Source organism: Oncorhynchus tshawytscha, linkage group LG26 (genome assembly GCF_018296145.1).
Source record: "Oncorhynchus tshawytscha isolate Ot180627B linkage group LG26, Otsh_v2.0, whole genome shotgun sequence".
In the NCBI taxonomy this organism is placed as follows: domain Eukaryota; kingdom Metazoa; phylum Chordata; class Actinopteri; order Salmoniformes; family Salmonidae; genus Oncorhynchus; species Oncorhynchus tshawytscha.
The window spans coordinates 44,121,377-44,135,903 of NC_056454.1; the positions used below are offsets into that span (position 1 = coordinate 44,121,377).

General features: G+C 34.9%; 1 protein-coding gene across 1 annotated transcript in view; it reads left to right on the top strand.

The window, feature by feature from the left end:
• Positions 1–1,306: 1,306 nt before the first annotated feature.
• The window catches only part of LOC112225652 (contactin-associated protein-like 5), a 134,947-nt gene continuing 121,726 nt past the window's right edge, over positions 1,307–14,527 (top strand). Inside the window, exon 1 of the mRNA XM_042306685.1 lies at positions 1,307–1,763. Within this exon, the coding sequence (XP_042162619.1) occupies positions 1,691–1,763 (73 nt within the window). The 5' untranslated portion in view covers positions 1,307–1,690. The remainder of the gene's footprint in view (positions 1,764–14,527) is intronic.

The following is a 14,527-nucleotide window of genomic DNA, read 5'->3' on the forward strand; positions in this document are numbered from 1 at the left end:
TGTAGTAGGACAAAACCTTGTGCTTGAAGCCATTGGTAGAGCATGGAGCATATGGGTGGAGTAAGCATTGTGGTGCTCATGTGAATTTTATTCCTTTTTCAGCTTCATACAGTACCAATGCCTACTTCTCATTTAAACATTTTTTTAATATATATACATTTGAGAGGACTGTCTCATTCTACGTCCAAAAGGTGGCCAATAAAATCTAAACTGTGATAATGGAAGATATTACTGCTTATAGATGTATGGAGGGATTTACAGCAATATGGAAGCATAGGGGAACAGTGTGTATCTACATTATACGGGAACAGTGTGTATCTACAGTATAGGTGTGTGTGTGTGTGTGTGTGTGTGTGTGTGTGTGTGTGTGTGTGTGTGTGTGTGTGTGTGTGTGTGTGTGTGTGTGTGTGTGTGTGTGTGTGTGTGTGTGTGTGTGTGAAAATACCTGTTGTGTTGAAGGTATTTTCTTCACAATGTGTTACCTTGAAATTAATGACTCTGAGCTTATATCACCCTACCTACCATTTCGTAAACAGTCTTTGCCCATAGATCACAATATTGTTTTTCATTATCATCCAAAAAGGAAATCTGTTTCTAGATACGATAATAGAGACAGTAATCACTGCAAGACAGGATGTTATTCACCGCTGTGGTAATTTGGTGACCGCCTGTGGGCAATCACTGAGGGTAGAAGTAAATAAACTGAGAGAAGAGAAAAATGAAAAATGCCTGTGTTTCTTTGTAGTGTCTCTGTAGTCTATGCAGTCTGAACATTTAAAACACACAGCCTTTGGCACAATATCTTGAGAGAAACTGCAATATGAAGCCAAACAAGTTGGTAGACGTAGTTTTGAAGTATGAAGTTTTAATTTGAGCTAGGTCTGCTAGCAGCTTGGTATTCACTGTAAAGGAAAACTGTTATTTTTACAGTATTTTGGGGTATTAGCAACAGTAACATACTCTGAAATGTCTTACTCTAGCATACTGTAAATGATGGTGCATTGTGGGAAAATGTTGTTGGTGGTGAAAAAATTGCTTAATTTCGAATTGTACTGTAATTCCACCCCACAGAATACCATACCGTATCTTTGGAGCACCAAAAACCTTTTGACTGCTAGTGAGTGCATGATATTGTTGTTTCTGGTAAAGAAGAGTCCCCCATGTCCCCTCCCCAATCCCACTCCCTCTTTCCTCCCCACTCCCTTGCCCCCTCCCCAGTCCCTCTCCCCTCCCCAGTCTCTCTCTCTCCCCATTCCCTCACTCCTCCCCAGTCCCTCTGAAATATTTTGCAACCTTCAAAAACTGTCATAACTAATGCAAAATATGTAAATCTCGCTATACCATTGCTAAATCGTGCAGAATGTGCAAACATAAACTCAAATTGATTAAAGGCTTTTATGAGAGAGAGAGTTAGAGAGCGAAAGAGAGAGAGAGAGAGAGAGAGAGAGAGAGAGAGAGAGAGATAGACGCACCGATGTGACGGAGCATTGGCAGCAACAGCAGCAGAGTAAGCGCACTAGGAAAGGATGTTGTGCGCGCGCTGGCAGACCTGCCTCTTGATGGTTCTGTAAGAGGTAAAGTCGAAGCAGCTGGAATTATACCACACTGCACGGAGGCACCATCGGAGTTATTTTCACTCAAAGACTGAGGATATACAGAAGCCTGGATATCTGTGGCGAGCAAGGTGGAAATGTCATCTCTGGCCATCGCCTTCAATCTAACGGTGCTCGGCGTACTCAGTACTGCGCTGGCGGCCAGTCATTGTAAGTAACTTGACAAAACTACAACATATATTGTAAAAATAGAGTTGGTTCTGTTTTCTAAGTTTGTATGGTCGTTGTTTTTCTGGCAATTCTAAATCAGCAGAAATGTCAATAATGCCACGTCCGCCCCCAACATACTGTATGACTGACTACTCAGTCACACAAGCTTCAGAGCGGTTTTCCATAACGTGCCGTTGTCTCTACAATTGCAGTGCATTTAAACTGATTATTCGTGCATTTGTGGACGACTTATCGATTGTTCAGATCAATTAATATCCTACACTCCATGTTCTTGGGAGACATGTTGTCAAACATGCCATTTTGAATGGACATGACATGTGTCGCATAGATCCATCTTTCTCACATTGGTAGTGAACATAGTTCTCTATTAACGGATCTGTGGGCCTACATTTGAATTGAAGTTTTCAACACCACTTTTCTACCTCTGGATTTGTGAAGCCCTTGCGAAAACTCAGCAATGTATCTTTTTTTTTTTTTTTTTTGTAGGCTACGGTTTATTTTAGGGAGCGCAATAGAGCACAATACATGTGCGCTATACCTACTACCTGTAATGTGAACCCAATTCGACAGGACGGCTATGCTGCCAGAAAAGCACATGCAGCATACCATGCTTGTCAAGCGCAAATACTGTATGTAGGCTACAATCGGTGTTAGAATGTCTCCGCTGTCACTAGAGGTCAGAATTAGCTTTGAACAGAGGATACAATTGATCATTTTGAAGTGGAATGATACAGTTCTGAACACTACTGTATATTCTCAAAGCTAAGAAAAGTATGACATGTTCCCTCATCTAAAGAGTATAGTGTACAGTATGTCAGAACCTCATCTAAACAGCATATAGTACAACATGAAAGAGCCTCATCTAAACAGTAGACTGTACAGCAGTATTTTCCAATCTTCCTCCTCAAGTACCCCGACAGCACATCTTTTTGTTGTGGCCTCGAACAAGCACACCTGATTCTACTTCATCATCAAGTCCTTGCTACAGCAAAAAAAGTGTACTGTTGGGGTACTTGAGGACTGGAGTTGGAAATACTGCTGTACAATATGACAGATGTCACCAAAGAGTTGTCAGCATAAAAGGTTCAGTATTCAGTAGAAATAATATCAATTCATAATTCATAGCTTATTTCAGACTTGATAAATAAATGCAATTAAATTAGTAATCAATTTCTGATATTGATTTGGTAGCACTGGAGTTCTAAATCCCTTTACTGTTTCTGTGCAATTCTTTGAAACCTTGTTTCATACAGGGAGATGTTGTCTAAATGGTATTATTGAATGCAATATAACCTTGTTTAAGGTTAAGGAAAATACTGCTGTGTATTGGGCTTTGCTGCTAATGTTAGTGCCTGGCACCTGTTTAGCTATACGGACACGACTAGTGTCCAAATTGATGACGGCTGTCACGCAGCAAGAGTCAAGTGGAGTCGAACAGATTTGCTTCAGTCAGTCATCCTGATGAGCCCTTCCCAGCTAGCTAGTTCAGTCAGTCGTCTTGATGAGCCCTTCCTAGTTAGCTAGTTCAGTCAGTCGTCTTGATGAGCCCTTCCCAGCTAGCTAGTTCAGTCAGTCGTCTTGATGAGCCCTTCCCAGCTAGCTAGTTCAGTCAGTCATCCTGATAAGCCCTTCCCAGCTAGCTAGTTCAGTCAGTCGTCTTGATGAGCCCTTCCCAGTTAGCTAGTTCAGTCAGTCGTCTTGATGAGCCCTTCCCAGCTAGCTAGTTCAGTCAGTCGTCCCGATGAGCCCTTCCCAGCTAGCTAGTTCAGTCAGTCATCTTGATGAGCCCTTCCCAGCTAGCTAGTTCAGTCAGTCGTCTTGATGAGCCCTTCCCAGCTAGCTAGTTCAGTCAGTCATCTTGATGAGCCCTTCCCAGCTAGCTAGTTCAGTCAGTCATCTTGATGAGCCCTTCCCAGCTAGCTAGTTCAGTCAGTCGTCTTGATGAGCCCTTCCCAGTTAGCTAGTTCAGTCAGTCATCTTGATGAGCCCTTCCCAGCTAGCTAGTTCAGTCAGTCGTCTTGATGAGCCCTTCCCAGCTAGCTAGTTCAGTCAGTCGTCCTGTGGAGCCCTTCCCAGCTAGCTAGTTCACTCAGGCGTCCCGATGAGCCCTTCCCAGCTAGCTTGAGCAGGAGACTGTATCACAGTGAATCTCTCCCCATTGAGCAGTATACTATATCACGGTGAATCTCTCCCCATTGAGTAGAAGACTGTATCACGGTGAATCTCTCCCCATTGAGCAGTAGACTGTATCGCGGTGACACCCAGATGAGTACCAACATTACAAATGTTTTTCTCGTTTCGGCTGCTATCCTACTATCCAAAATATAATCAAGTGGGATGGAAAAAATTGGCCACATTAGCTACTGCCGGTGACACGTGACAGACTAGAACTGCGTGATTTGAAGCAACTTGTCGGCAACCACCTCGATACAACACCGATCTACTGGTCATTCACATTTAGTTTGCCACGGCCTGTTGTTACGTTAGCTAATTGGCATGTCATGGTGACATCCAGACGGTGACCAATATTACTTTCTTCCTCGTCCATCGAAATAAACATCACTTTCTTTTACAAGTCTTAACTAGAGGCATGCTGCTGTTGTTGCCAGCTAGCCAGCACAAACTAGCTGGCTGGGATTGAAGGCATCATCAGCAGCAGTTGAATGTCTCCCGTCAGACAGTAACTGTGTTGCTGTTGCTCTCCGTGGTGCTGGAAGGCATCCTGGGGGGGGTGACTACAGTGTTAGTGCCTCAGTTTGACCGGCCTGCTGCTCTCCTCTGTTAGGGTCAGTCTTATCAAGTTAAGCTTCTGTGGAACGGCCCTCCTCCCAGGCAGTGCTCTGATCATTATGGGTCATTCTCACCATCCTTCTCCCCAAATTTGAAACCTCAAAACTCAAGGAAAGGAATGAACTCAACTCAGCACAGAATGCTTAAAAGACTGATGGATCTGATATGAAAATGTCCATGTCTTGGTCAGTGCTTCTTACAGGGTGTTATACTTACAGTAGGTTATACTTAAAGTATGTTATACTAACAGTAGTTTATACTTACAGGATGTAATACTTACAGGGTATTAAACTTACAGTAGGTTATACTTACAATATCTTATAATTACAGGGTGTTATACTTACAGGGTATTATACTTACAGTAGAGTATACTGTAAGTAGGTTATACTTACAGTAGATTACACTTACAGGGTTTTATACTTACAGTAGGTTATACTTACAGGGTGTTATACTTACAGTAGGTTATACTTATAGTCTGTTATACTTACAGTAGGTTATACTTACAGTAGATTATACTTACAGGGTGTTATAATTACAGGGTGTTATACTTACAGTAGGTTATACTTAGACTGTTATACTTACAGTATATTATACTTACAGGGTTTTATACTTACAGTAGGTTATACTTACAGGGTGTTATAATTACAGGGTGTTATACTTACATGGTGTTATACTTACAGTAGGTTATACTTAGACTGTTATACTTACAGTAGGTTATACTTAGACTGTTATACTTACAGTATATTATACTTACAGGGTTTTATACTTACAGTAGGTTATACTTACAGGGTGTTATAATTACAGGGTGTTATACTTACATGGTGTTATACTTACAGTAGGTTATACTTAGACTGTTATACTTACAGTAGGTTATACTTAGACTGTTATACTTACAGTAGGTTATACTTCCAGTATGTTATACTTACAGTAGGTTATACTTTCAGTATGTTATACTTACAGTAGGTTGTACTTACAGGGTGGTATACTTACAGTAGGTTATACTCACAGGGTGTTATAATTACAGGGTGTTATACTTACAGGGTGTTATACTTACAGTAGGTTATACTCACAGGGTGTTATAATTACAGGGTGTTATACTTACATGGTGTTATACTTACAGTAGGTTATACTTAGACTGTTATACTTACAGTAGGTTATACTTAGACTGTTATACTTACAGTAGGTTATACTTCCAGTATGTTATACTTACAGTAGGTTATACTTTCAGTATGTTATACTTACAGTAGGTTGTACTTACAGGATGGTATACTTACAGTAGGTTATTCTTACATGGTGTTATAGTTACAGTAGGTTATACTTAAAGTATGTTATACTTACAGTAGGTTATACTTACTGGGTGTTATACTTACATGGTGTTATACTTACAGTAGGTTCTACTGTAAGTAGGTTCTACTTCCAGTAGGTTATACTTACAGGGTGTTATACTTACAGGGTGTTCTACTTACAGTCTGTTACAATTACAAGGTATTATACTTACAGGGTGTTATACTAACAGTAGGTGACACTTACAGTATGTTATACTTACAGTAGGTTATACTTACAGAGTGTTCTACTTACAGTCTGTTATACTTACAGTAGGTTATACTTACAATATATTTTAATTACAGGGTGTTATACTTACATGGTGTTATACCTACAGTATGTTATACTTAAATTATGCTATACTTAAAGTAGGTTATGCTTACAGGGTGTTATACTTACAGGGTGTTATACATACAGTAGGTTATACTTACAGTATGTTATAATTGCAGGGTGTTGTACTTACAGGGTGTTATACTTACAGGGTATTATACTTACAGTCTGTTATACTTTGAGTAAGTTATAGTTAAAGTATGTTATATTTACAGTAGGGTATACTTACAGGCTGTTGTACTTACAGGGTGTTATATTTACATGGTGTTATGCTTACAGTAGGTTATACTTACATGGTGTTATAATTACAAGGTATTATACTTACAGGGTGTTATACTTACAGTAGGTTATACTTACATGGTGTTATACTTACAGTCTGTTATACTTACAGTAGGTTATACTTAAAGTGTGTTATACTTACAGTAGGTTATACTTACACAGTGTTATACTTACAGTAGGTTATACTTACAGGGTGTTATTCTTACATGGTGTTATACTTACAGTAGGTTATACTTACAATAGGTTATACTTACATGGTGTTATATTCACATGTTGTTATACTTACAGTAGGTTAAACTTGCAGTATGTTATAATTACAAGGTATTATACTTACAGGGTGTTATACTTACAGTAGGTTATACTTACATGGTGTTATACTTACAGTCTGTTATACTTACAGTAGGTTATACTTACAGAGTGTTATACTTACAGTAGGTTATACTTACAGGGTGTTATTCTTACATGGTGTTATACTTACAGTAGGTTATACTTACAGTATGTTATACTTACATGGTTTTATACTTATATGGTGTTATACTTACAGTAGGTTATACGTACATGGTGTTATACTTACAGTACGTTATACTTACAGGGTGTTATACTTACAGTCTGTTATCTTACACTAGGTTATACTTGAAGTATGTTATACTTACAGTAGGTCATACTTACTGTAGGTTATACTTAAATGGTGTTACACTTACATTATGTTATACTTACATGGTTTTATACTTGAATGGTGTTATACTTACAGTAGGTTATACTTACAGGGTGTTATACTTACAGGGTGTTATACTTACATGGTGTTATACGTACAGTAGGTTATACTTACAGTATGTTATAATTACAAGGTATTATATTTACAGTATGTTATACTTACATGGTGTTATACTTACAGTAGGTTATACTTAGACTGTTATACTTACAGTAGGTTATACTTAGACTGTTATACTTACAGTAGGTTATACTTCCAGTATGTTATACTTACAGTAGGTTGTACTTACAGGGTGGTATACTTACAGTAGGTTATACTTACATGGTGTTATACTTACATGGTGTTATACTTACAGGGTTTTATACTTACAGTAGGTTATACTTACAGGGTGTTATAATTACAGGGTGCTATACTTACATGGTGTTATACTTACAGTATGTTATAATTACAGGGTATTATACTTAGAGGGTGTTATAGTTACAGTAGGTTATACTTAAAGTATGTTATACTTACAGTAGGTTATACTTACTGGGTGTTATACTTACAGGGTGTTATACTTACATGGTGTTATACTTACAGTAGGTTCTACTTCCAGTAGGTTCTACTTCCAGTAGGTTATACTTACAGGGTGTTATACTTACAGGGTGTTCTACTTACAGTCTGTTACAATTACAAGGTATTATACTTACAGGGTGTTATACTAACAGTAGGTTACACTTACAGTATGTTATACTTACAGTAGGTTATACTTGCAGGGTGTTATACTTACAGGGTGTTATACTTACAGGGTGTTATACTTATAGTCTGTTATACTTACAGTAGGTTATACTTAGAGAGTGTTATACTTACAGTAGGTTATACTTACAGGGTGTTATTCTTACATGGTGTTATACTTACAGTAGGTTATACTTACAGTATGTTATACTTACATGGTTTTATACTTATATGGTGTTATACTTACAGTAGGTTATACGTACATGGTGTTATACTTACAGTACGTTATACTTACATGGTGTTATACTTAAAGTATGTTATACTTACAGGGTGTTATACTTACAGTCTGTTATCTTACACTAGGTTATACTTGAAGTATGTTATACTTACAGTAGGTCATACTTACTGTAGGTTATACTTAAATGGTGTTATACTTACATTATGTTATACTTACATGGTTTTATACTTGAATGGTGTTATACTTACAGTAGGTTATACGTACATGGTGTTATACTTAAAGTATGTTATACTTACAGTAGGTTATACTTACAGGGTGTTATACTTACAGGGTGTTATACTTACAGTCTGTTATATTACAGTAGGTTATACTTAAAGTATGTTATACTTACAGTAGGTTATACTTACAGTAGGTCATACTTACAGTAGGTTATACTTACATGGTGTTATACTTACATTGTGTTATAATTACAGTAGGTTATACTTACAGTAGGTCATACTTACAGTAGGTTATACGTACATGGTGTTATACTTACATTGTGTTATACTTACAGTATCTTATAATTACAAGGTATTATACTTACAGGGTTTTATACTTACAGTAGGCTATACATACAGGGTGTTATATTTAGAGGGTGTTATACTTACAGGGTATTATACGTACAGTAGGTTATACTTACAGTAGGTTATACTTACAGGGTGTTATACTTACATGGTGTTATACGTACAGCAGGTTATACTTACAGTATGTTATAATTACAAGGTATTATACTTACAGTATGTTTTACTTACAGGGTGTTTTTCTTACAGCAGGTTATACTTACCGTAGGTTTTACTTACATGGTGTGATACTTACAGGGTGTTATACTTACATTATGTTATACTTAAATGGTGTTATACTTACATTATGTTATACTTACATGGTTTTATACTTACATGGTGTTATACTTAAAGTATGTTATACTTGCAGTAGGTTATACTTACAGTAGGTCATACTTATAGTAGGTTATACTTAAATGGTGTTATACTTACATGGTGTTATACGTACAGTAGGTTATACTTACAGTATGTTATAATTACAAGTTATTATACTTACAGTATGTTATACTTACAGGGTGTTTTCCTTACAGCAGGTTATACTTATCGTAGGTTTTACTTACAGGGTGTTATACTAACAGGGTGTTATACTTACATTATGTTATACTTAAATGGTGTTATACTTACATTATGTTATACTTACATGGTGTTATAATTACAGGGTGTTATACTTACATAGTGTTATACTTACAGTAGGTTATACTTAGACTGTTATACTTACAGTATATTATACTTACAGGGTTTTATACTTACAGTAGGTTATACTTACAGGGTGTTATACTTACATGGTGTTATACTTACAGGGTGTTATACTTATAGTCTGTAATACATACAGTAGGTTATACTTCCAGTATGTTATACTTACAGTAGGTTATACTTACAGTAGGTTATACTTACAGGGCATTAAACTTACAGTAGGTTATACTTACAATATATTTTAATTACAGGGTGTTATACTTACATGGTGTTATACCTACAGTATGTTATACTTAAATTATGTTATACTTAAAGTAGGTTATGCTTACAGGGTGTTATACGTACAGTAGGTTATACTTACAGTATGTTATAAATGCAGGGTGTTGTACTTACAGGGTGTTATACTTACAGGGTATTATACTTACAGTCTGTTATACTTTGAGTAAGTTATACTTAAAGTATGTTATACTTACAGTAGGTTATACTTACAGGCTGTTGTACTTACAGGGTGTTATATTTACATCGTGTTATGCTTACAGTAAGTTATACTTACAGTAGGTTATACTTACATGGTGTTATACTCACATGTTGTTATACTTACAGTAGGTTAAACTTACAGTATGTTAGAATTACAAGGTATTATACTTACAGGGTGTTATACTTACAGTAGGTTATACTTACAGTAGGTTATACTTAAAGTGTGTTATACTTACATTAGGTTATACTTACACAGTGTTATACTTACAGTAGGTTATACTTACAGGGTGTTATTCTTACATGGTGTTATACTTACAGTAGGTTATACTTACAATAGGTTAAACTTACATGGTGATATATTCACATGTTGTTATACTTACAGTAGGTTAAACTTGCAGTATGTTATAATTACAAGGTATTATACTTACAGGGTGTTATACTTACAGTAGGTTATACTTACATGGTGTTATACTTACAGTCTGTTATACTTACAGTAGGTTATACTTACAGAGTGTTAAACTTAGAGTAGGTTATACTTACAGGATGTTATTCTTACATGGTGTTATACTTACAGTAGGTTATACTTACATTATGTTATACTTACATGGTTTTATACTTAAAGTATGTTATACTTACAGGGTGTTATACTTACATGGTGTTATACTTACATGGTGTTATACGTACAGTAGGTTATACTTACAGTATGTTATACGTACATGGTGTTATACTTACAGTACGTTATACTTACATGGTGTTATACTTAAAGTATGTTATACTTACAGGGTGTTATACTTACAGTCTGTTATCTTACACTAGGTTATAGTTGAAGTATGTTATACTTACAGTAGGTTAACTTACATTGTTTTATACTTAAAGTATGTTATACTTACAGTAGGTCATACTTACTGTAGGTTATACTTAAATGGTGTTATACTTACATTATGTTATACTTACATGGTTTTATACTTGAATGGTGTTATACTTACAGTAGGTTATACGTACATGGTGTTATAATTAAAGTATGTTATACTTACAGTAGGTTATACTTACAGGGTGTTATACTTACAGGGTGTTATACTTACAGTCTGTTATATTACAGTAGGTTATACTTAAATTATGTTATACTTACAGTAGGTTATACTTACAGTAGGTCATACTTATAGTAGGTTATACTTAAATGGTGTTATACTTACATTATGTTATACTTACATGGATTTATACTTAAATGGTGTTATACTTACAGTATGTTATACAAACATGGTGTTATACTTAAAGTATGTTATACTTACAGTAGGTTATACTTACAGGGTGTTATACTTACAGGGTGTTATACTTACAGTAGGTTATACTTACAGTAGGTTATACGTACATGGTGTTATACTTACAGTAGGTCATACTTATAGTAGGTTATACTTAAATGGTGTTATACTTACATGGTTTTATACTTACATGGTGTTATACTTAAAGTATGTCATACTTACAGTAGGTTATACTTACAGTAGGTCATACTTATAGTAGGTTATACTTAAATGGTGTTATACTTACAGTAGGTTATACGTACATGGTGTTATACTTAAAGTATGTCATACTTACAGTAGGTTATACTTACAGTTGGTCCTACTTACAGTAGGTGATACTTACATGGTTTTATACTTACATTGTGTTATACTTACAGTAGGTTATACTTACAGTATGTCATACTTACAGTAGGTCATACTTATAGTAGGTTATACTTAAATGGTGTTATACTTACATGGTTTTATACTTAAATGGTGTTATACTTACAGTAGGTTGTACGTACATGGTGTTATACTTACAAGGTATTATACTTACAGGGTTTTATACTTACAGTAGGCTATACTTATAGGGTGTTATATTTAGAGGGTGTTATACTTACAGTATGTTACACTTACAGTAGGTTAACTTACAAGGTGTTATACTTAAAGTATGTTATACTTACATTAGGTTATACTTACAGTAGGTCATACTTACAGTAGGTTATACTTAAATGGTGTTATACTTACATTATGTTATACTTACATGGTTTTATACTTGAATGGTGTTATACTTAAAGTATGTTATACTTACAGTAGGTTATACTTACAGGGAGTTATACTTACAGGGTGTTATACTTACAGTCTGTTATATTACAGTAGGTTATACTTAAAGTATGTTATACTTACAGTAGGTTATACTTACAGTAGGTCATACTTACAGTAGATTATACTTACATGGTGTTATACTTACATTGTGTTATACTTACAGTAGGTTATACTTACAGTATCTTATAATTACAAGGTATTATACTTACAGTATGTTATACTTACAGGGTGTTTTCCTTACAGCAGGTTATACTTACAGTAGGTTTTAGTTACAGGGTGTTATACTTACAGGGTGTTATACTTACATTATGTTATCCTTAAATGGTGTTATACTTACATTATGTTATACTTACATGGTTTTATACTTACATGGTGTTATACTTAAAGTATGTTATAATTACAGTAGGTTATACTTACAGTAGGTCATACTTATAGTAGGTTATACTTAAATGGTGTTATACTTACATTATGTTATACTTACATGGTTTTATACTTAAATGGTGTTATACTTACAGTATGTTATACATACATGGTGTTATACTTAAAGTATGTTATACTTACAGTAGGTTATACTGACAGGGTGTTATACTTACAGGGTGTTATACTTACAGTAGGTTATACTTACAGTAGGTTATACGTACATGGTGTTATACTTACAGTAGGTCATACTTATAGTAGGTTACACTTAAATGGTGTTATACTTACATGGTTTTATACTTACATGGTGTTATACTTAAAGTATGTTATACTTACAGTAGGTTATACTTACAGTAGGTCATACTTATAGTAGGTTATACTTAAATGGTGTTATACTTACATTATGTTATACTTACATGGTTTTATACTTAAATGGTGTTATACTTACAGCAGGTTATACGTACATGGTGTTATACTTAAAGTATGTCATACTTACAGTATGTTATACTTACAGTTGGTCCTACTTACAGTAGGTGATACTTACATGGTTTTATACTTACATTGTGTTATACTTACAGTAGGTTATACTTACAGTAGGTCATACTTACAGTAGGTCATACTTATAGTATACTTAAATGGTGTTATACTTACATGGTTTTATACTTAAATTGTGTTATACTTACAGTAGGTTATACGTACATGGTGTTATACTTACAAGGTATTATACTTACAGGGTTTTATACTTACAGTAGGCTATACTTACAGGGTGTTATATTTAGAGGATGTTATACTTACAGTGTGTTAAACGTACAGGTGGTTACACTTACAGTATGTTATACTTACAGTAGGTTAACTTACACAGTGTTATACTTAAAGTATGTTATACTTACATTAGGTTATACTTACAGTAGATCATACTTAAATTGTGTTATACTTACAGTATGTTATACTTACATGGTTTTATACTTAGAGGGTGTTATACTTACAGTAGGTTATACTTACAGTAGGTTATACTTACATTATCTTATAATTACAAGGTATTATACTTACAGTATGTTATACTTACAGGGTGTTTTCCTTACAGCAGGTTATACTTACAGTAGGTTTTACTTACAGGGTTTTATACTTACAGGGTGTTATACTTACATTATGTTATACTTAAAGTATGTTATACTTACAGTAGGTTATACTTACAGTAGGTCATACTTATAGTAGGTTATACTTACATGGTGTTATACTTACAGTAGGTTATACTTACAGTGTGTTATAATTACAGGTTGTTATACTTACAGGGTATTATACTTGCAGTAGATTATACTTACAGTAGTATATACTTACAGTAGGTTATACTTACAGTCTGTTATTCTTATAGTAGGTTATACTTACAAGGTGATATACTTACAGGGTGTTATACTTAGAGGGTGTTATATTACAGGGTGTTATTTTATGAGGTGTTATATGACAGGGTGTTATACCTTTAGGGTGCTTTACTTCGTGGTGCTATATTACAGGGTGTTATATTTCAGGGTGTTATAGTTCAGGTGTTATTTTTACGGGTTGTTATATGACAGGATGTTTTACTTACAGGGTGTTATTCTTACAGGGTGTTATATTACAGGGTGTATATTACAGGGTGTATATTACAGGGTGTTATATTACAGGGTGTATATTACAGGGTGTATATTACAGGGTGTTATATTACAGGGTGTTATATTACAGGGTGTATATTTCAGGGTGTTATATTACAGGGTGTATATTTACAGGGTGTATATTACAGGGTGTTATATTACAGGGTGTATATTACAGGGTGTATATTACAGGGTGTTATATTACAGGGTGTATATTACAGGGTGTTATACTTACAGGGTGTTATACTGACAGGGTGTTATACTGACAGGGTGTGATACTTACAGGGTGTTATACTTACAGGGTGTTATACTGACAGGGTGTTATGTTACAGGGTCTTATATTTACTGGGTGTCATGTTATGGGGTGTTATGTTACAGGGTCTTATATTTACAGGGTGTTATATTATGGGGTGTTATGTTACATGGTCTTATATTTACAGG